Source organism: Somniosus microcephalus, chromosome 6, assembly GCF_052327205.1.
Source record: "Somniosus microcephalus isolate GS21.2 chromosome 6, FLI_Smic_1.0, whole genome shotgun sequence".
Taxonomy (NCBI): domain Eukaryota; kingdom Metazoa; phylum Chordata; class Chondrichthyes; order Squaliformes; family Somniosidae; genus Somniosus; species Somniosus microcephalus.
Window position 1 is genome coordinate 198,749,415 of NC_140992.1, and position 22,495 is coordinate 198,771,909.

General features: G+C 49.7%; 2 protein-coding genes across 2 annotated transcripts in view; one reads left to right on the forward strand and one right to left on the reverse strand.

Moving 5' to 3' along the window:
* Positions 1-14,933, reverse strand: part of LOC147116327 (adhesion G protein-coupled receptor G2-like) — a 38,329-nt gene extending 23,396 nt beyond the window's left edge. The window contains exons 1-3 of the mRNA XM_085989551.1: positions 14,839-14,933; positions 14,553-14,703; positions 13,310-13,444 (exon numbers count right to left, since the gene is read on the reverse strand). Of these exons, the coding sequence (XP_085845677.1) occupies positions 13,310-13,444; positions 14,553-14,703; positions 14,839-14,933 (381 nt within the window). The remainder of the gene's footprint in view (positions 1-13,309; positions 13,445-14,552; positions 14,704-14,838) is intronic.
* The window catches only part of LOC147116322 (adhesion G protein-coupled receptor G5-like), a 793,199-nt gene that overhangs the window by 697,505 nt on the left and 73,199 nt on the right, over positions 1-22,495 (forward strand). The gene's annotated exons all lie outside the window — the stretch shown is intronic.

Sequence of the window (22,495 nt, forward strand, 5' to 3'; positions counted from 1 at the left end):
TCACCCTGAGAAAGGAGAGCAGGTTCATGCTCCATGGAGCCACTTTCACTCTCCTGTGGCAGCGCCTCAGCAATCCTAGTACTCTGTTGGAGAACAGATTGCTGGAGTGCTGTGATGCCCTGGACGCCCCTTTGTACACTGGTATCCAGAGCCATGATAACAGCAGTCTGAGCTTCCATGGCAGCAAGCTGAGATTGCATGACTGCAGTCTAAGCTTCCACTGCAGCACTCAGATGTTGGGTGGATGCTACTTGTGCTGCAATGGAAGCTGAGACATCCGCCATCAGACGCTGCATCATGGTTGGCTCCACAACTGTGTTGATGGAGATGGCCATCAATGCTCTTGAGGTCCCGCGCAGCTGGTGACCCAGCTTTTAAATACAAAAACCGCGCATGTGTGGAATTTTGAACAGCCCGCGCAGTTCGTTAAAGGGGCCACGCGGGACAAAAAAAATTAGAGGGAACATTGGTGGCCACCCCTTCCATGTTGGAAAGGATGAGCTCCAAGCTCTTCACAAAGCCCTGTGCCAAGTTGGTACTGGACCCCTGGCTTCCCAGTGCACCAAGCATTTGGGTATATACACCCACCAGCCTTCTTCTGTACGATAGCAAAATACTGCAGATGCTGGAAATCCGAAATAACAACAGAAAATGCTGGAAAAACTCAGCAGGCCAGGCAACATCTGTAGAGAGAGAATAGAGTCGACGTTTCAGGTGAACCCATTTTCAAAACTGGAAAGGCAATGAAATAGGTCAAAAGGCAGGGCTGCAAGAGAACAAAAGTGAAGAGACATTAAGAGGTATTCAAAACGAGACGAGATGGTGATAGGACTAATGGAGACAAAAGACAGCTCTAGATTAGGTGTGAAGTGTTCTGGCAGAATGAGAGACAGCTGCCATGTGGGAGAAAAGAATAAAAAGGGAGGGGGGGGGGGGAAAGGCCAAAACAAAGATGTGGATAAAATATAAGCAAAAATGTAATGGGGGCCGAGGTTATGATCTGAAATTGTTGAACTTGATGTTGAGTCCGGAAGATGAGGTGCTGTTCCTCGAGTTTACGTTGAGCTTCCGTGGAACAATGCAAGAGCCTGAGTACAGTGAGGTCTGAGTGGGAATGGGGCGGAGAATTAAGGTGACAGGCGACCGGAAGCTCGGGGTCCCCCTTACGGACTGAACGGAGGCGTTTGGTCTCCCCAATGTAGAGGAGACTTCTTCTGTAGCCTGGCCCATCAAGAGCCTCGTCTGACTCCTCTGCAGCAGAACTAGTGTGCGACCTCGACCTCTGGCGAGCTGGCACCTGCGCTATCCTTTCCCCAGCCCTGGCTCCAGCGCACTTGTGCCCGGTGTCTCACCATGTGTAGAACCCCCCTCTATCCTATCCTCTAAATTACACAGAGCGTCAGTATCTGAGCTGGTGGCTGCGACTGTGAAATTGAATGATGGTGTCCCTTCATATTTACTTTCTTTTTGCTCTTCTACCACTGCCTGGGCAGGTTCCAGTTCTTGAGTATCTGAAATGAAAAAGGGACAAGGATTGGGTTGTGGTGAGGGGAGAGGAGAAAGTAAGAAGTGCATGTTTACCCCATCTGCAGCTTGTAGGTTAGAAGCAATTGAGGGATGAGGGAGAAGTGGGATGAGAGAAGGAGGATTAGGTATGCGGATACCCTCAACTTCAATTGCTTCAGCCCTGCTGGTGGCCACAGCAATGGCGCTTCCCATAATGGCCAGCACCTTCTCCTCCATGGGGGTTAAAACATGCAGGCGCACCTGTCTCCCTCCCGTTAGTTCCTGCTGCTTCCTATTGTGTGCCACCTTCTCCTGCAAAAAAGAGAGAAGTGTGTCAGTGAGTGTCATGCAATATGTTTGGGTGATGTGGCTGTCATGTTTGAATAGCTGCAAGTTTGTGCAAACCATGAGATGTGGGTGTGAGGTAAAGTGCTGAGTCTGTGAGGGTGAGGTAAAGCATATGAATGTTAGGTATGAGTCCTGATTGATAGAGATTGTTGGTGGGTGAGTGATGGGGGTATAGTGAATTGAGCAGTGGATGAGGCTAATGGTGCAGTTGGTGGGATGTGACATTTGAAGATGCACTCACTGACCTTGACAACTCGTGTAAGATCATTAAACTTCTTACTGCACTGCATCCAGGTCCTTGGCCTACACTTTTTGGTCACCATCTCTTTTCACTGTCTTCTGAGCATGTGTCTGGAGGGCCTCTGGCCCCTCTGAGGATAAGGGGCATCTCTCCTTCTTTCCACCACTTCCAACAAGACTTCCAGTGCAGCGGCAAAAACCTTGGTGCATGCTCTCTCTCCCATGGTCAGCCATTGTTGATTCTTCCACTGCACATTAGTCAGAATGATCTCAGCACCACCAGCAGCCACAATACATCTCCCCCTTTAAGAGGTGCAGGCTAGCTTTAAGTAGTGCTAGGCACTCATGATTTTGGGCCCCCTGCTGATACGTGCAGCAAATGAACAGCACAGAGAGGCTACATACAGAAATCACGGAAATGAGCGGGCAACATGAAGTTGGCATTCTGCCTGCATTGCAAGCAACGGGCGCTGGTTAATCGTGCATCACGATCCCTGTGCCCATTTTTGGTGGTTACCCAATTTAACCCCCTTTTTCTCTGCAGGTATGATGCAAAATCTTTTCCGGGGTCCTCACACGAGGACTTACTCCATCGCACTCTGGCAAGGGCCAGCACCAATCATCACACACAAGATAAATGTTGATTAAGAGCCCTTGTAGTTCATATAGGGAGCAGCCCTGTCTGCAGGAGCATGAAGGACGAATGTGTGCCTTCAATGATACCCTGGACATTTTTTGGCTGATTACACTGCTGTGAAGCACCTTGGGACATGTTTCTACATTAAAGGCGCTATATAAATGCAAGTTGCTTTTGCTGGACTTTAGGGAGTTCTGTCATCTGATGGAAACCTAAAGCTTGGGCCTGTTACTCCCTGTCGTCCATGAGGACAGTGATGTACCTGTTTGCTCTAGCAAACAATGTACAAGTCACCTGTTTTAAGGAGTGATGCACTGCAGACCGACTGATATTCCTGGCCCCCAGAAAGATTCTGAGGAAAAAAAAGTTTTATGATCATTTTTAAATGCAGATTGTAATTTTGCCCCATTTTCTTCCCCCAGCATCGTTTACCCCCTGCCCACCCACGTTATCCTCCTCAGTCAAGAAGGTGCACTAACCTAACACACTGGCGATTCTGTGAGGGAATACGCCATATCTCAGAAAGATACACCATAATATGAACAGAATACTGATATTATTAATTCATGATATACTGGGTTTAAAAATCTAAAGCCTTGGAGACACAGGCTGTAAACAGAATACAGGCTTCTGAGATAAAGATCAGTTGATAACAAAGTTGTAAACAAGCTTTGAAATGGGAATTAGTTAAAAATACTAAAACAATGAAAGATTGAAGCAAACCATTGGTGCTTCCAAAATGTCTACGGTTTGCAACCAACACAATGAAATTGCCCAGTTTAAAGTGTTAAGAACTAACAGGTAGAACAGAAACACAAACATTAAAAGAACCAAGTGCCTTTGAAAAGATGACATCAAGTGAAAGAAACACTTGCTGGTCAAATAGTTTTATGTTAAACTTGGAAGACAGGAAACACGATTAAATATGCAACCAATTGAGATAGCTAGAAATGCATGAACCACCCTAGTTGAAGTGTCTTTAATTTATACATATGGTAAATATGATACCAACAAGGACCCTTTGAAGATATTACTTCAATAGATGACACCAAGCAATTACATTGTGTTTGTATTGAACTTGGAGCAGCACGGAGTCACAATGTCTGCTAAAAACCAGTAAAGCGAATATTAAGAATTGAATGAAAGCATTTTGTAAGAATGACATCAAATAAAGATAGCTGTCATATTGTTTTTATGATGGTTTTTGAAACACCTAAAGGTATAGACATAATTATGCATGCAATAGTTGAATTGACAGTAAGAATAGAAAGCTTTCAAAAGAGAGAATGAATAAAGACAATTAGCTGACATCAGCAGAGAACTTCAAAGAAGAAACCACTGCCAAAAGGGTATAAAAATAAGACCTTTTCAACAGAAAGGCAGAACTCGCTGAACGGGCACAGCATTTCTCAACTCTTCAGAGGCAGCTCTGTAAGTTTTTAACTATGAGTCTCGGGAAATCAAAGTAATTGATTTTGGTGGATAATCTGGATTTAGAAATAAGTAAGAAATGTAGAAATGTAACTAAGTAAAGATTTGAGAATAAGGATCTCTGAGAAATAAGAAAGGTAAGCTATCTGTATTTTGAATTGTTAATGTTGCGACTGATTCAACAGCTGTTAAATGAAAGTAGGCTCTTAAATTAAACTATATGGCCTAGAAATTCAGTTGTTAGCGCCAGCCACTAGCGCCTTAGGAGGAGGAGAAGTGGGGCACTAAGTGGCTAGCGCCCGGGCGCGGCGCGATCTGCGCCTCTCGCGAACTTCACTCAAGATTTAGCAGCGGCACAAAACCGCAGCACCTGCTCAGCTGCGCGTGCAGATCCTGATGTCATTTCATGGTGCAACGCCCTTGGTGCGCCCCGAACCGGAACTTCAGTGACGCTGCCCTTCTGTGCGCCTGGTGCCCCCAGCGACTGTTAGAGGGGAACGGTTCCCAGTCGCTGCGGGGCGCGGGGGACGCTAATTAAAGGGGACTCCTCCTGCATTATAAGTGGCAGCCATTTTGTGGCAATCCTTCTGTGTGAGAGCCGGATATTTGGAGAGAGACAAAGGGAGAGAGCTTTCTGCTTTGACTCAGCGCTCGCACAGGTACTTCTGGCTTCAGGCCAGAGCTTTGCACTTGGATTTAACTTTCAGTGCCATAGCCTTGAGTCGCCACATATAATGGGGGCTGCAATGGGTGGAAACGTTGGCTTACTGCATTGCATTCAAAGGGCTCAGAGACGCCGTGAGAGAGTACCAGTCATGGCCAGACGGAGAAGGGCCAACAGGCGTCGGCACAGGAGGCCTTACCCACCCAGGGTATACCGCCAGCAGTTCTCATATCTGAACATGTCTGAGGAGCAGTGTGTTCGGAGGCTGCGATTCAGAAGGGAGGTGGTCACTGAGATCTGCCACCTGCTTTGCAGAGATCTGCAGCTACAGCTGAGGAGCAGGACATCTCTGCCGGTGGCAGTGAAGATGACGGTGGCTCTCAACTTCTATGCCACCGGCTCCTTCCAATCCGCTACTGGGGACATTGCCAACATCTCCCAGTTCGCGTAAAATTGCTGCATCCGCCAGGTGAACAATGCCCTTTTCAGAAGGAGACGTCAATACATCTCCTTCCCCATGACCCTGGACAAGCAGCAAGAGCATGCAATGGGATTTGGAGGAATAGCGGGCTTCCCCATGGTCCAGGGCACCATTGACTGCATGCATGTGACTTTGCGGGCACCTCTAGAGAATGCCAAGGATTACCGCAACCGGAAGGGCTACCATTCGCTCAACGTCCAGTTGGTGTGTGACCACAGTCAGCTCATACTAGCTATCAATGCCCACTTTCCAGGCAGCAGCCACGACGCCTTCATCCTGTGCCAGACATCTGTGGGAAGACATTTTCGAAGCCCAGGCTCACCCACGAGGATGGCTTCTCGGGGACAAAGGCTATCCTTTGTGCACCTGGCTGAAGACCCCACTTCATGTGCCCAGCACCCCTGCTGACGAGCAATACAATGACAGCCATCAAGCTACTAGGAACATCATTGAGCACACAATTGGCGTGCTCAAGCAATGGTTCCGCTGTCTGGACCATTCCGGAGGAGCCCTACAGTACTCGCCTGAGCGAGTCTCCCATTTCGTTGTAGTGTGCTGCATGCTGCACAACCTGGCTATCCTCAGGACTCAGCCACTGCCAGCAGACATTGGAGGACCACCAGAGGAGGAGGAGGAGGAGCACCAAGATGGGAGGGAGGCACAAAGTGCAAGGGCCGTCCGTCGGCGGCTTATTGCAACTCGGTTCTAGGCCCCCTTTCAGGGAATGGCTTGTGCCAATGAAAGAACATGGATGGAGCCGCTCTGCAAGCCTTCAGCCGGTCAAGGCAACAAACAGTTGAAAGTGCAAACATGGACAATGTGATTAAAGAAAATTATTTACTGTGCAAACTCTGTGCCCTTCCCGCATGACAAACTAATTCAGATAAACCCCCCAAAAAACACTCAGAGACATAACTGGCTCTCACAACCTTCAGAAAATGAAAAAAAGTTAAACAAAAATGACCATGATCCTCGGCCTTCATATAAAAAACAAACACAAGTCTCGACCTTCATATATAAAGAAAACATTCTCAGCCTTCATATATAAACGCTACATTTGGCCACATCCTCTACTTTTTCCTCATGTGAGGGTGATCCACCTCGCTTCCGCGAATGGCCCCTTCCTGCCCTGCAGCTCCTCCTCAATTGGACCCCAGTGGCTGCAGCAAGGCTGGGGGAAGGCTGCTGAGGGTCAGATGGTGAGACGGCAGATACCCTTGGGGGACGGCCTGGACCAGCTCTGGGCCTGGAGGGCCCGGCTGCTGACTGCTCCAACTCTGCTTGGGCGGCAGCAGACTGTCCTACGGGTGGTGGCAGCTGCAGTGGAGGAGTGACAGTGTTGGCTGCAGGAATGCTGCCAATCTGACAGAGCACAGGCACTCTCTGGTCAGCTGATACACTGGCACTTGCACAGGCCAGCACTGCAGCATGCACAGCAATCTGCTGAAGCACAGACTGCTGGGCTGCTGCGGCGCGGCAAGGGCCCTGGCAATTCCTGGCCGATCCAGCAAGGGTGGCAGCAGTTAGTGCCCGTGTGGCCCTGATCTGTGTCTGCATCAGACCAGCCAGTGAATGCATGGCACGACTGAGTACTTGGCTGGAAGCCGCCTGTGCTGCCGCGAAGTCCTGCAGACTCCTTGCCTGTGCTGCACTGAATTCTTGCAGACTCCTGACCTGTGCTGCCCTGAATTCCTGAGCACTCCTTGCCAATGACTCTATGGAGTCAGGCATCCTTGCCACTGCAGCCATGAGCTCAGTGTGCCTGCGCTCAACCTGGGCGCCCATATCACCAAGGAGCCGCACCTCCTCTGCGCTCATCGTAGCAGGACTGGAGGCCACACTCACCCTCAGGGGAGAAGGCCGCCGAGCTTCCCCACCCCTCCCACGTTGCTGCAGCCTGCTGGGCCCCGGAGCTTCACTCTCCTCAGACCCTTCCCCCTGCTCCCCTCCAGGGAAGACTTGCCCCCATCATGGCCATGGGCTGCCTCGGCTGAGGGTGGCACTGATGGGCCGGCTTCCTCTTCCTCCTCCTCGAATTCAGAATCACTGACAGTGGCAGCTTGAGTGCCTGCCTCCTCACCTGGCGAATCAGCATCTGAAAGCAGGGAGGCACAAGAGTTGCTTTAGAGTGAGGAGTTGCTTTAGAGTGAGGACAGGGTGGCAGCGAGGGAGGCATAAGTGCTGCTATGCACTGCATTGGTTCAATAGTGGCAAAGGATGCTGGTGTGAGGCACAAGTGGAAAGAGAGGTGTCAAAATGGTGATGACCTTACCATTGCTGTCCAGAACAGGGTCGGCATCTCCACTGGCGACGGGGCCAATCAGCCGGCCTGCCATAATGCGCTCCACGCGCTGCTCCAGGTCGCTGAGATCTTTGAGGTCAGGACAACCTCCTCCGGTCCGTCGCTGCTGCCTGCAATTGTGGGCCAGCTTGCCCTGCAAGAGAAAGGACGGCCTCTAAGTACAGTGTCAAGCCCTGATCTTGCCTGCACTGCCACCCATGGTGGAATAGCCCTGACAGTGTGTAAAGTGCTGAATGTGCAAGTGGTTTTCATGAGAGTCCCATAGCTCTTGGATGAGGGCTGGGCATTGGGGCTTTCAGGGCCCTTTGGCCAGAAACTGAGGTGCACATGCAGGGATGAACAGGATAGTGGAAAGGGTACTCACCCTGACAACCCGAGTGAGGTCGTTGAACTTTTTCCTGCATTGAAGTGGAGTCCTGGCAACCATGCTGTTGGTGGTCACCCTCTTTGCCACCTCCCTCCAGGCTTTTCTGTATTCACTGGGAAGTGGCCTCCTCCCACTGTCAGGGAAGAGGACAGGTCGCCTGCGCCAACCAGTAGCCTCAGGGCACTCTCGCTAAAGCGCTCCGCTCGCTCCCTAGCCTTCTGCATGGTCCTGGGCGTAGAAATGATGATCCAGCAATGGTCAGGCCTTGCTTCAGGGCTGCAGTGTGCAGGGCGTGGCAGCCAAACAAGTCCACCCTCCCCCTTTAAGAGCTGACTGGCGCCAGCTTGTCTGCCTTCAATCTGCAACTCACGGCACCAGCGCTGCGCCCGCCCTCGGTGTTAGCGCCTCGGCTCGCCGGCTTAGCGCCTTATGATAGTCGTGCATCGCCTGCTTTAGCGCAGCAGCAACCTCTTGGGGCGATGCAACTCAATTTTGGCGAAGGTGGCGCTAAGTTGCGCCGGGCGCTAAATTTAGCGAACGCCCGGCTGTAGCGCCCCAAACATGGCGATACTGAATTTCTAGGCCTATATTTTTAGAATTGTCTCAGAGTAAATCTGCATAAACTCGCGAACCCAAATTCTGCAGAATTCTGGGGGGGTATTCCGGACCCTCATAATATCTGGAAGTGTACATAATAACATAAGAAATAGGAGCAGGAGTAGGCCAATCGGCCCCTTGAGCCTGCTCCGCCATTCAATAACATCATGGCTGATCTGATCCTAACTGCCAATCCACTATCACAGAACCATCTCCTGAATCTAACAGAATTAGACACACGAAATAGGAGCAGGATCAGGCTACACGGCCCCTGGGCCCGCTCCGCTACCCACAGGGCCATGACCGATCCGAACCTAGACTCATGTCCAATTTCCTGCCCGCTCCCCGTAACCTTTAATTCCCTTTACCTCTAGGAAACTGTCTATTTCTGTTTTAAATTTATGTAATGATGTAGCTTCTACAGCTATTTGGGGCAGCATATTCCATGGACCTACCACCCTCTGAGTGAAGTAGTTCCTCCTCATCTCAGTTTTGAAAGAGCAGCCCCTTATTCTAAGACTATGCCCCCTAGTTCTAGTTTCACCCATCATCGGGAACATCTTCCCCGCATCCACCCGATCCAACCCCTTCACAATCTTATATGTTTCAATAAGATCGCCTCTCATTCTTCTGAACTCCAATGAGTAGAGTCCCAATCTACTCAACCTCTCCTCATATGTCCATCCCCTCATCCCCGGGTGATATACCTATCAATTCATTCCATGAAAAGCGACGAGTTAAGATAGTAACTATAGGTTTTTATTGGCTAAATAACAGAGCCCACCCTCGTGGGTGATCGGTTCCAACAAGGAAGAATACTAGCCAAGCGGTCACCTTTATACCTGGGCAAGCAGGCGGAGCCATGGGCAAAGTCAGCTGAGGTATGCCTAGGTATAACAGCGTGCGTGGCAAGAGGTAACCTTGTGTAGTGATAACACCAGTGTAAACAGTGATAACAACAGTGTAACAATAGTGAACGGTTGTGAACGATAACAGTGGTTTACCACATTCACCCCTTGTTTAAAATTGAGTCCGGCGGGGTGAAGTGTACTACCAGTTCGTGTATGTCAGTCTATCAGGAGGCCTCGTAAGCCTTTCTGATCGGCGCAGCAGCGGCGGCGGTGGTGCAGTATCCGATGTTAATGCTGGTGTCTGCGTGGTCGACGAAGGCTCCTGGGGTTCCGGCATGCTGCCTACAGGAGCTGGGTTTGGGGGAGTGGTGGGGGATAACGGGGGTATCTCAGGGGTGCCCGAGGGTGCGAGGTCTCGCAAGGAGACTGTGTCCTCCCGCCCGTCTGGGTATGCCACATAGGCATACTGGGGGTTGGCGTGCAGGAGGTCCACCCTCTCGACCAGGGGGTCCATTTTATGGGTCCTTACGTGCTTCCGCAGCAGGACGGGCCCCGGATAAGTCAGCCATGTTGGTAGCGAGGTTCCCGTAGTCGACTTCCTGGGGAAAACAAACATTCGCTCATGAGGGGTGGCGTTAATGGCGGTACAAAGCAGTGACCGGATGGAATGGAGCGCTGCCGGGAGGACTTCCTGCCAGCGAGAGGTTGGGAGGTCCTTAGACTTTAGGGCTAAGAGGACGGCCTTCCAGACTGTCGCGTTCTCTCTTTCCACCTGGCCGTTCCCCCGGGGGTTGTAGCTGGTGGTCCTGCTCGCAGCAATACCTCTCGCGAGCAGAAACTGGCGAAGTTCCTCGCTCATGAAGGATGAGCCCCGGTCGCTATGTATATAGTTCGGGAACCTGAACAAGGCGAAGAGGTCGTTCAGGCATTTGATGACCGTGGTACTGGTCATGTCTGGGCAGGGGATGGCAAAGGGGAAACGGGAGTACTCGTCAATAATGTTGAGGAAGTACACATTACGGTCAGAGGATGGGAGGGGCCCCTTAAAATCGATGCTCAAGCGCTCGAAGGGGCGGGTGGCCTTGATCAGGCTTGCTCTGTCCAGCCTATAGAAATGCGGTTTGCATTCGGCACAGGCTTGGCAGTTCCTGGTCATGGTCCTGACCTCCTCGATGGAGTAGGGCAGGTTGCGGGCCTTAATGAAGTGGTAAAGTCTAGTGACCCCGGGGTGGCAGAGGTCATTGTGGAGGGTCCGCAGTCTATCAACTTGCGCGTTGGCGCATGTACCTCGTGATAGAGCATCTGGGGGCTCGTTGAGTTTACCAGGCCGGTACAAGATATCGTAATCGTAGGTGGAGAGCTCAATTCTCCACCTCAAGATCTTGTCGTTCTTGATTTTGCCCCTCAGCTTGTTATTAAACATAAAAGCAACCGAACGCTGGTCGGTGAGGAGGGTAAATCGTTTGCCTGCCAGGTAATGCCTCCAGCGTCGTACCGCTTCCACAATCGCCTGGGCCTCCTTCTCGACAGAAGAGTGTCGGATCTCAGGGCCCTGGAGTGTCCTTGAGAAGAAGGCCACAGGTCTCCCCGCCTGGTTAAGGGTTGCAGCTTTTTTGTGTCTTTGCCGTGAGTAGTCGGACCGAAGGCCTTTCACGAAGGCATCACGGATATTTCCTTCAGCATGTTGTGCAGCCGATACAGCTTTAAAGTCACAGTCCCTGCCGAGTGTTTGTAGCGCCCGTAAAAATTCATCTACAGACTCTCCTGGCTGTTGCGAGCGGGATCTTAGGAGATGTCTGGCATACATTGAATTTACTGGGCTCCGGTACTGTTCTTTTAGCAGGTCGAGGGCCTCCTCGTACGTATCAAGGTCCCGGATGAGTGCAAATACTTTAGGGCTCACCTGGGCGGTCAGAACTCTTAGTTTGTCGGCTTCCGATGGCACGCCGGAGGCTACCAGGTAGGATTCAAAGCAGCTCAGCCAGTAATCGAAGTCGAGGGCTGAATTCGCTGCCTGTGGATTTAGATCCAGGTACGGCGGTCGGAGGGCTCACAGCCAGGTCGGCTGCTGGGGCTGTTGTAGCTGGCCGTTTGGCTGGTCGTTTGGCTGCTCCGGTCCATACATTTCAAAATTTAGCCAATAAAATTGATATACCTATCAATTCATTCCATGAAAAGCGACGAGTTAAGATAGTAACTATAGGTTTTTATTGGCTAAATAACAGAGCCCACCCTCGTGGGTGATCGGTTCCAACAAGGAAGAATACTAGCCAAGCGGTCACCTTTATACCTGGGCAAGCAGGCGGAGCCATGGGCGGAGTCAGCTGAGGTATGCCTAGGTATAACAGCGTGCGTGGCAAGAGGTAACCTTGTGTAGTGATAACAACAGTGTAAACAGTGATAACAACAGTGTAACAATAGTGAACGGTTGTGAACGATAACAGTGGTTTACCACACCGGGATTAACCGAGTGAACCTTCTTCGTACTGACTCAAGAGCAAGTATGTCCTTTCTTAAGTATGGACACCAAAACTGTACGCAGTATTCCAGGTGCGGTCTCACCAATACCTTGTACAACTGAAGCAATACCTCCCTATTTTTATATTCTATCCCCCTAGCAATGAAAGCCAACATTCCATTGGCCTTCTTAATCACTTGCTGCACCTGCATACTAACCTTTTGAGTTTCGTGCACCAGGACCCCCAGATCCCTTTGTACTTCAGTACTTTCCAGTTTCTTGCCATTAAGATAATAACTTGCTCTACGATTTTTCCTGCCAAAGTGCATAACCTCACACTTTCCAGTATTGTATTCCATCTGCCAAATCTCTGCCCACTTACTTAGCCTGTCTATGTCCCCTTGCAGGTTTTTTATGTCCTCCTCACTCACTACTTTCCCTCCCTTCTTAGTATCATCTGCAAACTTTGATATGTTACACTCGGTCCCCTCCTCCAAATCGTTAATATAGATTGTAAAGAGTTGGGGACCCAGCACTGACCCCTGCGGAACACCACTAGTTACTGATTGCCAGTCTGAGAATGAACCATTTATCCCAACTCTCTGCCTTCTGTTAGATAGCCAATCCTCTATCCATGCCAGAATATTACCCCCAATCCCGTGATTTTTTATCTTAAGCAATAATCTTTTGTCTGGCACCTTGTCAAATGCCTTTTGGAAGTCTAAATACACTACGTCCACTGGTTCCCCTTTATCTACCCTATACGTTACTTCCTCAAAGAACTCCAGCAAATTTGTCAAACATGACTTCCCCTTCATAAAACCATGCTGACTTTGTCCTATTAAATTATGATTATCCAAATGTCCTGTTACTGTCTCCTTAATAATGGACTCCAAAATTTTACCTACCACAGATGTTAGGCTAACCGGTCTATAGTTTCCAGCCTTCTGTCTACTGCCCTTTTTAAATAAGGGTGTCACATTAGTCTAGTTCAACTTATTAAAAGCACTATCTGGATTATAGTAACATCTTCAGTCGTTCCTTTCTTTTAGGGAGAGATAGCCTGAACCTTTAGACCCACTTAATCGTCTTATGGAATTCGGCTATCTCTAACTTAAGTTGAAAGTGAACGTCTGGGGAATACGCCTGATCTGGGGTAGCCCAAAAGGGCTAGGACTTGTAATGATCCCTTCAAGTCCATGGTCAATCCAGCAACTCGGCACAGCAAGAGTTAAACAGCTGTTTCAATAATGTGCACAGATAGCTCAAAATATCTCATCAGTTAAAGTGCTCAATGAGTAGCATGCAGAAAGTGATATCATTATTGACATCATTATCAGTAAGGTTATATATTCTTACTGCCATTTGATAAAATCCATCTTCTCATTCCACACTTAGAAAAGAGTAACTGATTCTGATAACGTTACCTGGAACAGTGCTGCATTCCTGTATATAGTAACAATGATTCGAGATGTAGTAGTATTAAAGTGGTTACGAATGTTGTGCAGGAGAGTTGGCGGCAGTTTGATCATAATCGCTGGGTCCAAGGTAGAAAGACTCCCCTGCGTTTTATGTTCAATAATAAAAATATAAATTACTTGGCTACAATCTGCAATGACATTTCACTTCTTACATTCAGGAGTAACATGCTCAAAGAGTCTGGCTGGGTGAAAGTGGTTACTTTGGACACTTGCTGTGAGGGTTATTTATCACGACTGGTAACAGGGGCCTGAGGCCAGACAAATGATCACAGCCGTCAGACAAGTGAGAGTGGAAAGCTTAAGCAGTAAATGGAAGTTGGGTCACAACATCGGAAGTATAATTGTTGAGATCACCCCAAAGCCACTTGAACTCACTGCTGGAATTCTGCTCTGCTCGGAGTAGGATTCAGGTTCAGTGCTACAGGAGAAAACATCTGGGGGAAGTTTAATCTAACTTGCCTAGTGGGAAAATGATGCAAAACGGCCGCTCGTTTTACATTCCGCTGGATTTTACTTTCTATTGAAGCGTGTAAAACCGTTGCTGATCTGCTGGGTTTCCCAGCACTACAAGCACCCCCCACCCGGAGACCCCCCACTCCCAGTTTACCCACTCCCCCACCCCCCAACTCCAGCTACTCCCCCTGCCCCCAGCTCCCAACTGCCCCCGCTCCCCCCAGCTTACCCAGAATTCCCACCCCGAGCTCCCACTCTCTGCCCCCACCCCCCACCTCCCCCCATCCGCCCCTGCTCCCGACCCCAGCTCCCCCCTGCCCCCCCGCCTACCCACCCCACACTTCCGCCCCTCCATTGCCAGCTCCCCGCCCCCAGCTTCCCGTACCCAGCCCACCCCCCACACCTCAGCACCGCCCCCAACACCCCAGCTCCCCTCCCAACCCCCTCCCCATCAATATCAGTGCTGTTGATTCAGGATGGGACAAGGACTCATTTTCTCAGTCAAGAAATGGGGAGAGAAGTGTGTGCGGGGCTGGGCGGAGCATAAAGCAAGTGAACATCAGACATTCAAATTATTATCAATAATAACTAAAGCAAGAAACTGCAGTACTGAGAAGAGTGATACATCACAGCATGGCTGAGCAGATACTCCTGCTGCCACAAGTCCTCTAACTGGGCCACAAGTGACATTCTCCACACTTCCAACTGACCCCACAAGAATCCCAAACAGACTCACCGTATCTGAATTAGGAAACTGGAATCCTGTGAAATTTTCAGTTTCTGTTTTTAGAATGTAAAATATTATATTTTCTGTTTCACCAACTTTACTCTGTCCTTGAAAATTTCCTTCCATTAATATATTTTCCAGAATTAAGGGGATTAAAGATCTGTAAAAGAACGACAAAGAAAGAATGTTACTGACAAGGAAATAGCCAATAGAGGGCAAGCGTTAATTTGCTGAGTGTGTGTTAATCAGGATTCATTATATTTGATGGTGTGGTGGCCTGAGGCCTACATTGCACCCAAGGCGCCCGATCACGAGGTGGGTGGGGGCGGAGCAAGTGGGAAGAGGCTGAAGCTCGTGCAGAGGCTGTGCGCTTGGCTCATTATGCCCCATAATGCAGCTGGAGCTTCAGTAACTCATTAGGATCAGATGCTGAACGCGAGGCTACATTCCCGATTAAAATAAATTCTCACAAGTTACTGCCTGCTGCCCCGAGCACTCTGGGACCTTCCCACTGTCTTGTGTATCTTCCTGTTTACCAGACAATTGCCTGGTGGAACACAGTGACAGATAGATGGTGCTCGATAATGCAGCCCTGCGCTCCCTGCATGTCACGAGTCACTCACTTGGAGCAAGACAAAATTATGTAAATTAACTGACCCGGAGTTAGCTGCTGAGGTCAGCACATTTGTGCACAGGCTGAGTGACTTTATCCATGTCATTAAGTTTACTCACTCGTTAACCATAACCAAAGGTGCATAAATGATGGAATGTAGAGTTCTGAGCACTCATACTGGGAGAAAGGAGATCTCAGAAAGTCCACTTATTCAAGGAGACTCCACATTATTGTAGACTGTAGGAGGCAATGGCAAAATCCCATCAGAAGGGAGGCAACCCACTGATAACAGCAGCTTCAGCAAATATAGGTTGGCACTGTGCAGAGGATGAACGCGTGTCTCCCACTCACTGCACTTGGAAGGATTGCAGATAGTGGTGTTGATCACCAATGTGATTAATGAGAACGACTAAATTATCTTATCTTCATTATCATACGTTGCTATAATTGGATGTTCAAGGTGATTGAGGTGTTATACCTGCTTGCCTGAGTAGTTTCAGAAAAGCGTATTGTTAAAACAGATTTATCCAGTATCAACTGCAAAGTGGAGTACAAAAGGAAGATATTCAGGACACCTCAGAAGTATTGGAACAGAAAAGTTGTAGCTGAGAAAGATTGATGGTTAAGTATCTACAACTGACTATATAGGAACATAGAAACATTAGGAACAGGAGTAGGCCATTCAGCCCCTCGTGGCTGATCTGCACTTCAATTCCATTTAATTATCTTGGTGGTGAGCTGCCTTCTTGAACCGCAGCAGTCCATGTGGTGAAGATACTCCCACAGTGCTGTTAGGGAGGGAGTTCCAGGATTTTGACCTAGCGACGATGAAGGAATGACTATATACTTTTAAGTCAGGATGGTGTGTGACTTGGAGGGGAACTTGGAGGTGGTGGTGTTTCCATGCGCCTGCTGCCCTTGTCGTTCTAGGTGGTAGAGGTCGCAGGTTTGGGAGGTGCTGTCGAAGAAGCCTTGGCAAGTTGCTGCAGTGCATCTTGTAGATGGTACACACTGCAGCCATGGTACGCCAGTGGTGGAGGGAATGAATGTTTAAGGTGCATGAGGTTACAGATTGTGGTGGAATACAATTCTGCTGCTGATGGCCCACAGCGCCTCATGGTCGCCCAGTTTTGAGCTGTTAGATCTGTTCTGAATCTATCTCATTTAGCACGACGGTAGTGCCACACAACACGATGGAGGGTGTCCTCAGTTTGAAGATGGGACTTCATCTCCACAATGACTGTGCGTTGGTCACTGCTACCAATGCTGTCATGGACAGATGCACCTGCGACAGGTAGATTGGTGAGGACCAGCTCAAGTAAGTTTTTCACTTGTGTTGGTTCCCTCACCACCTGTCGTAGGCCCAGACTGGCAGCTATGTCCTTCAGGATTCTGCCAGCTCGGTCAGTAGTGGTGCTACTCTCCTGCAGTCTCTCTCTCTCTATCCCAGTCTCATTCTCTCTGATGGACATTGAAGTCCCCCACCCAGAGTACATTCTGTGCCCTTGCTACTCTCGGTGCTTCTTCCAAGTGGTGTTCAACATGGCGTACTGATTCATCAGCTAAGGGAGGACGTGGGTGGTAATCAGCAGGATGTTTCCTTGCCTTATGCTTGACCTAAAGTCAATGTTGAGGACCCCCAGGGCCACACCTTCCCGACTGTATACCACTGTGCCGCCAGTTGATGGAGGAGTTTGGGGCATTGGCTGAAAGGTATGATTCTGTGAGTATGACTATGTCAGGCTATTGCTTGACTGGTCTGTGGGACAGCTTTCCCAATTTTGGCACAAGTCCACAGATGTTGGTGAGGAGGACTTTGCAGGGTCGACTGGGCTGGGTGTGCCATTGTCGTGTCCATAGCCAGTACCGTGATCGATGCCAGTTTTATTCTTATTATTGTGTTTCATCGTGGTTTGTTACAACTGAGTGGCTTGCTGGGCCATTTCAGAGGGCAGTTAAGAATCCACTACATTGCTGTGGGTCTGGAGTCACATTGGCCCCGATTTTACTAATGGAGGCGGATTGAGTGTGGGTCCGCTGCTCAGAGGCTTTCCGACCCGCTCCCGGCTGCCGCCTCCCAGAACTTACTATTTTCGCTTGATTGGCCGCGGTACGGCCGACGTGCGGGTCCCTCCAGGCAATTGCTTGGAGGCTGTCAGTTTCTCGCGTCTAATGACGCATTGTTTGGATGAAAATTTAAAGGGGCCATGTTCCCTTTGGGAAAAATGTCAATGGGATGGATTGGTGCTGTATTATATAGAAAGGGGAGTTGACAGTGTCTGTTCTGAGCAAAATTTAATGAATGAAATTGCTGGCCATATTATTCCAGAAAGATATTTGATTTTTTTATATATCAATTTATTATCTGACTAAGAAAAAGATGCCAGATTTGTTCCAATCATTGACTTAGTAATATTAATGCTTTTTTCTCTTGAAGGTGCTGCCTGCTGCAGGAACGGCAGCCTCAATAACTAAGGCTGCACCCAGGTTCAATGAGGGCTCTCTCCATGTTCTTGTTGAGGGAGTTAGAGGATGTCAGGAGCTCCTCTTCCCTGGAAATGGAAGGAGGAGGTCTCCTCAGCAAACCAAGGCAACTTGGCTGCAAATTGCTGAGGTGGTGAGCTCAAGGTCTGCGTGCAGACGCACATGGGTTCAGTGTGGAAAAAGGTTTAATGATCTGCTGAGATCACCTAAAGTGTGACCTCTGTGTTCTGGGAAATGGAAGTTCAAGAGTGAGGGTTCAAGGTGATTTCCATGTATAATGTTGGTGAATACACTGAGCGCAAATCACCGTTTATTGGACAGATGATGCTTGGGGTTTTGAGAATATCGGACATATATTCATCTCCATGTGGTTCAAGCGTTAGCTTACGCGAATCTGGCATGGATGACTGCATCCCTTGCCTGACGGCCAGCAATGTGTTCGCCTGCTGCTGGATTGGCTACATCCGGCCCCATAAGGCTTTACTCTCCATCCTCCTCCTCATCCTCTTCATCGTCCTCTTCATCTTCCTTTTCATCTTCCTCCAAGGAGGCTGTGTGCTGAGCCATTTGTTCATCCGGCAGCACTAAGCCGCACTGCTCTTCCTCCGAATCCGACAACCAGGATGAGAGGATGAAAATGGTTCCCATCCCATTGTAATAGATTTCAGTTGAGGCAAGAAGCTTGCAAGCGCACACTCAAAGTGGCCTGAAATTATTCCAATCAGTTCAAACAGCAGATGTGTGTCAGCTTGACCAGTCACAAGGTCAGTAGATTTGCAAAACCTTATCCCAAACCTCCAACACAAAGTTGTTGCATTTGAATGCCAGCCATGTTACAGGAGTGCTTTTAAAGTTCTGCACCAATAATGACTACAGATCATGTCCTCCACCAACTCGTCTCCTTGCAGCAGGACTATTTCTGACACGACGGGAAACAGGAGCCAGAGGCACGAAAATGGGAAACCTCTGTCAAAGTAGGATTATCAAGGCAGTTAACAGGCTCTTAACTGCCTTAACTAACTGTCCCACCGGTTGGAGTCGGGTCAGTTTGGGAGCAGCTGAACAGACACTCGCGAAAATCACGTGGGGGCAGGATGGATGGGAGTTGGGTGCCTGAAGCCATTTTTTCCAATTTTAGCAGCTGACACGCCTCCAAATCCACCTCCTCAGGGCTGTTAAAATCGAGCCCATATAGACCAGACCAGGTAAAAACGGCAGATTTCCTTCCCTAAAAGATTAGTGAACCAGATGGGTTTTTACGACAATCCGATAGTTTCATGGTTACCATTACTGATACTAGTTTTTTATTCTAGATTTATTTTAATTAACTGAATATAAATTCCCCAGCTGCCGTGGTGGGATTTTAACTCATGTCTCGGGATCGTTAGTTCAAGCCTCTGGATTACTAGCCCAGTGACATTACCACTCTTCTTCTTCTTCGGCAGTCTCTCGGAACCGAGGATGACTTGCTTCCACACTAAAAATGAGTTCTCTGGTGACTGATGAGTCTAATGCGGGACCTACGGTCTGTCATAGGTGGGGCAGACGGTGGTTGAAGGGGCGGGTGGGTGGGGTGCTTGGGTTGACATGCGCTCCTTCCGCTGTTTGTGCTTGGCTTCCACTTGCTCCCGGTGAAGAGGCTCGAGGTGTTCGGCGCCTTCCCGGATGCTTCTCCTCCACTTTGTGCGGTCTTGGGCCAGGGATTCCCAGGTGTCGGTGCGGATGTTGCACTTTTTCAAGGAGGCTTTGATGGTGTCCTTGAAGTGTTTCCTCTGCCCAACTGGGGTTCTCTTGCTGTGTTGGAGCTCCGAGTAGAGCACTTGCTTTGGGAGTCTCATATCGGGCATGCAGACAATGAGGCCCGTCCATCGGAGCTGATCGAGCGTGATCAAAGCTTTGATGCTGGGGATGTTGGCCTGAGTACGAACACGGACATTGGTGCGCCTATCCTGCCAATGGATTTGTAGGATCTTGTGGAGGCAGCGTTGGTGGTACCTCTCCAGTGGTTTGACGTGCCTGCTTTACATGGTCTATGTCTCTGAAGCATACAGGAGGGCGGGTATCACTACTGCTCTGTAGACCATGAGCTTGGTGCTGGGTTTGAGGTCCTGGTCTTCAAACACTCACTTCCTCAGGTGACCGAAGGCTGCACTGCCACACTGAAGGCGGTGTTGGACTTCGTCAGCGACGTCTGCCCTTGTTGACAGTAGGCTCCTGAGGTATGGAATGTGGTCCACGTTGTTCAAGGCCTCGTCATGGATTTTGATAATCGGGGAGCAGTACTGTGTGGCAGGGACAGGTTGGTAGAGGACTTTGTCTTACGGATGTTTAGTGTAAGGCCCATGCTCTCGTACGCTTCGGTGAAGATGTTGACGATGGTTTGGAGTTCGACCTTAGAGTGTGCGCAGACGCAAGCGTCGTCTGCATACTGTAATTCGATGACAGAGCATGGGACGACCTTGGATCTGGACTGGAGGCGACGGAGGTTGAACAGTTTCCCGTTTGTTCTGTAGATTAGCTCCACTCCAGCGGGGAGCTTACTGAGGGTGAGATGGAGCATTGCAGCCAGGAAGATCGAGAAGAGCATTAGTGCGATGACACAGCCTTGCTTGACCCCGGTGAATTGGGTCTGTGGTGGATCCATTGGTCAGGATCACGGCTTGCATGTCATCATGAAGCAGGCGGAGGATGGTGACCAACTTTTGAGGGCAGCCGAATTTGAGGAGGACACGTCATAATCCTTCACCGTTGACAGTATCAAAGACCTTTTTGAGGTCAAAGAAGGCCATGTACAGTGGTTAGTGCTGTTCCCTGCATTTCTCTTGTAGTTGACGGGCGGTGAAGATCATGTCCATTGTGGCCCTTAGTGGGCAGAATCCGCATTGCAACTCTGGGAGGAGCTCTTCAGCCACTAGGAGAAGACAATTGAGGAGGATTCTTGCGATGACTTTCCCTGTGGCAGACAGCAGGGAGACTCCTCTGTAATTACCGCAAGCAGACTTGTCACCTTTCTTGAAGATGGTCACGATTACGGTGTCTCTGAGATCCCCTGGCATGCTCTCCTCCTTCCAAATAAGAGAAATGAGTTTATGTATTCACGCCAATAGTGATTCTCCGCCATGCTTTAGCGCCTCAGCGGGGATTCCATCTGCTCCTGAGGCCTTGTTGTTCTTTAGGTGTCGGATGGCCTTTTCAACCTCATACCGGGCTGGGGCTGTGCTGAGGTGGTTGTGGGTAGCATGCTGCGGGATGGAGTTGAGGACACTCGCATCGAAGACAGAGTCTCGGTTAAGGAGATCTTCGAAGTGCTCCTTCTAGTGGGCACTGACTGCCTCTCTGTCCTTGATGATTACTTCTCCGTTCTTGGCCCGCAGTGGGGTAGGACCTTGGGTGCTTGGGCTGTAGGTGGTCTTGACTGCGCTAACGAATCCACGCACGTCGTGGTTGTCAGCTAGCTGCTGGATCTCCTGCGCTTTCTCCACCCACCATCTGTTCTTTAGGTCACGAGTTTTTTATTGGACTTCAGCCTTCAGGCGTCTGTAGAGCTGCTTTCTTTCTCTCGAGTTCTGTTGCTGTTTCCAGATCAGGAATGCCTTGCTCTTGCGGCTTATTAGCTCCTGGATCTCCTGGTCATTCTCGTTGAACCAGTCTTGGTGTTTCCTGGTCGAGTGACCGAGCGTCTCTTCACAGGTGCTGATTATGAAGGCCTGGAGTGCAGACCAGGCTCCGTGGACACTCTGTGTCTCTGCATCACTGGGAGTTGCCAGGTTGGTTGTGAGGTGCAGGCTGAATAGGGCTTTCTTAGCAGGGTCTTTGAATGCTCCAGTGTTGATTTTCCTGTGGCATTGCTTCTGTTGCCACCGCTGTTTTGGGGCTACATTGATGGAGATGACAGAGCAGATTAGGCGGTGGTCTGTCCAGCAGTCCTCAGCTCCTGTCATGGTGCGATGACATTGTGGTAAACCACTGTATTGTATATTGCCACCTCTGGGTGGCGCTGTGTATGGAGGCATGCCTCAGCTGACTCCACCCACCACTGTGTGGGTTTCGTTCAGACTTGTTCAGTCACTCACGAAGAAGCATGGTCTCTTCTTAGCTAATAAAAGCCTTATTCATCTCTTCTTTCGACTCATCATCTCTTCTTCGACTCATCACCTTTTATGAAGTAATTGATAAGCGTATCAATTTTATTAGCTAAAAGTTAAATGGCGACACCTGAGGAGCAACAACAGCAACGGATACAGCAGACATTGCTGAGAGCCCTCAGACCACCACGCCTGGACCTCGACCCTCAAGATGTGGGTGCATCAGCCAAGTTTGAACACTGGCTGAGCTGCTTTGAATCCTTCCTCGCAATCTCACAGGTTACAGAGGAGGATCACAAACTGAAAATTTTGACCGCCCAGGTGAGCCATCAAGTATATATGCTAATCCGGGACTCTAATACGTACGTGGCGGCCCTCGAGCTACGAAAAGGGCAATATACGCGCCCAGTGAACACAATTTACGCCCGACACCTCTTGGGATCCCGCAGGCAGCAACCGGGAGAATCGGTAGGGGCATTTGCACGGGCGCTACTGGCACTCTGCAGAGACTGCGATTGTAAAGCGGTAACGGCTGTGGAGCACGCGCAGGGACTCGCCTGTGATGCCTTCGTCAGGAACCTCCAGTCAGACCACACCCGGCAGAGACTGCTAGAAAGCAAGGAACCCGACCTGAAGACGGCCATTGCCCTTGCGCTCTCGTTAGAGGAGGCCCACCGAAACCTCGAGGCATACCCCCGTAACGGCGCCGAGACATGGCAATCGAAACCGTGGGACACGGGACCGCCGCCCCCGGCACCAACCGCTGCAGC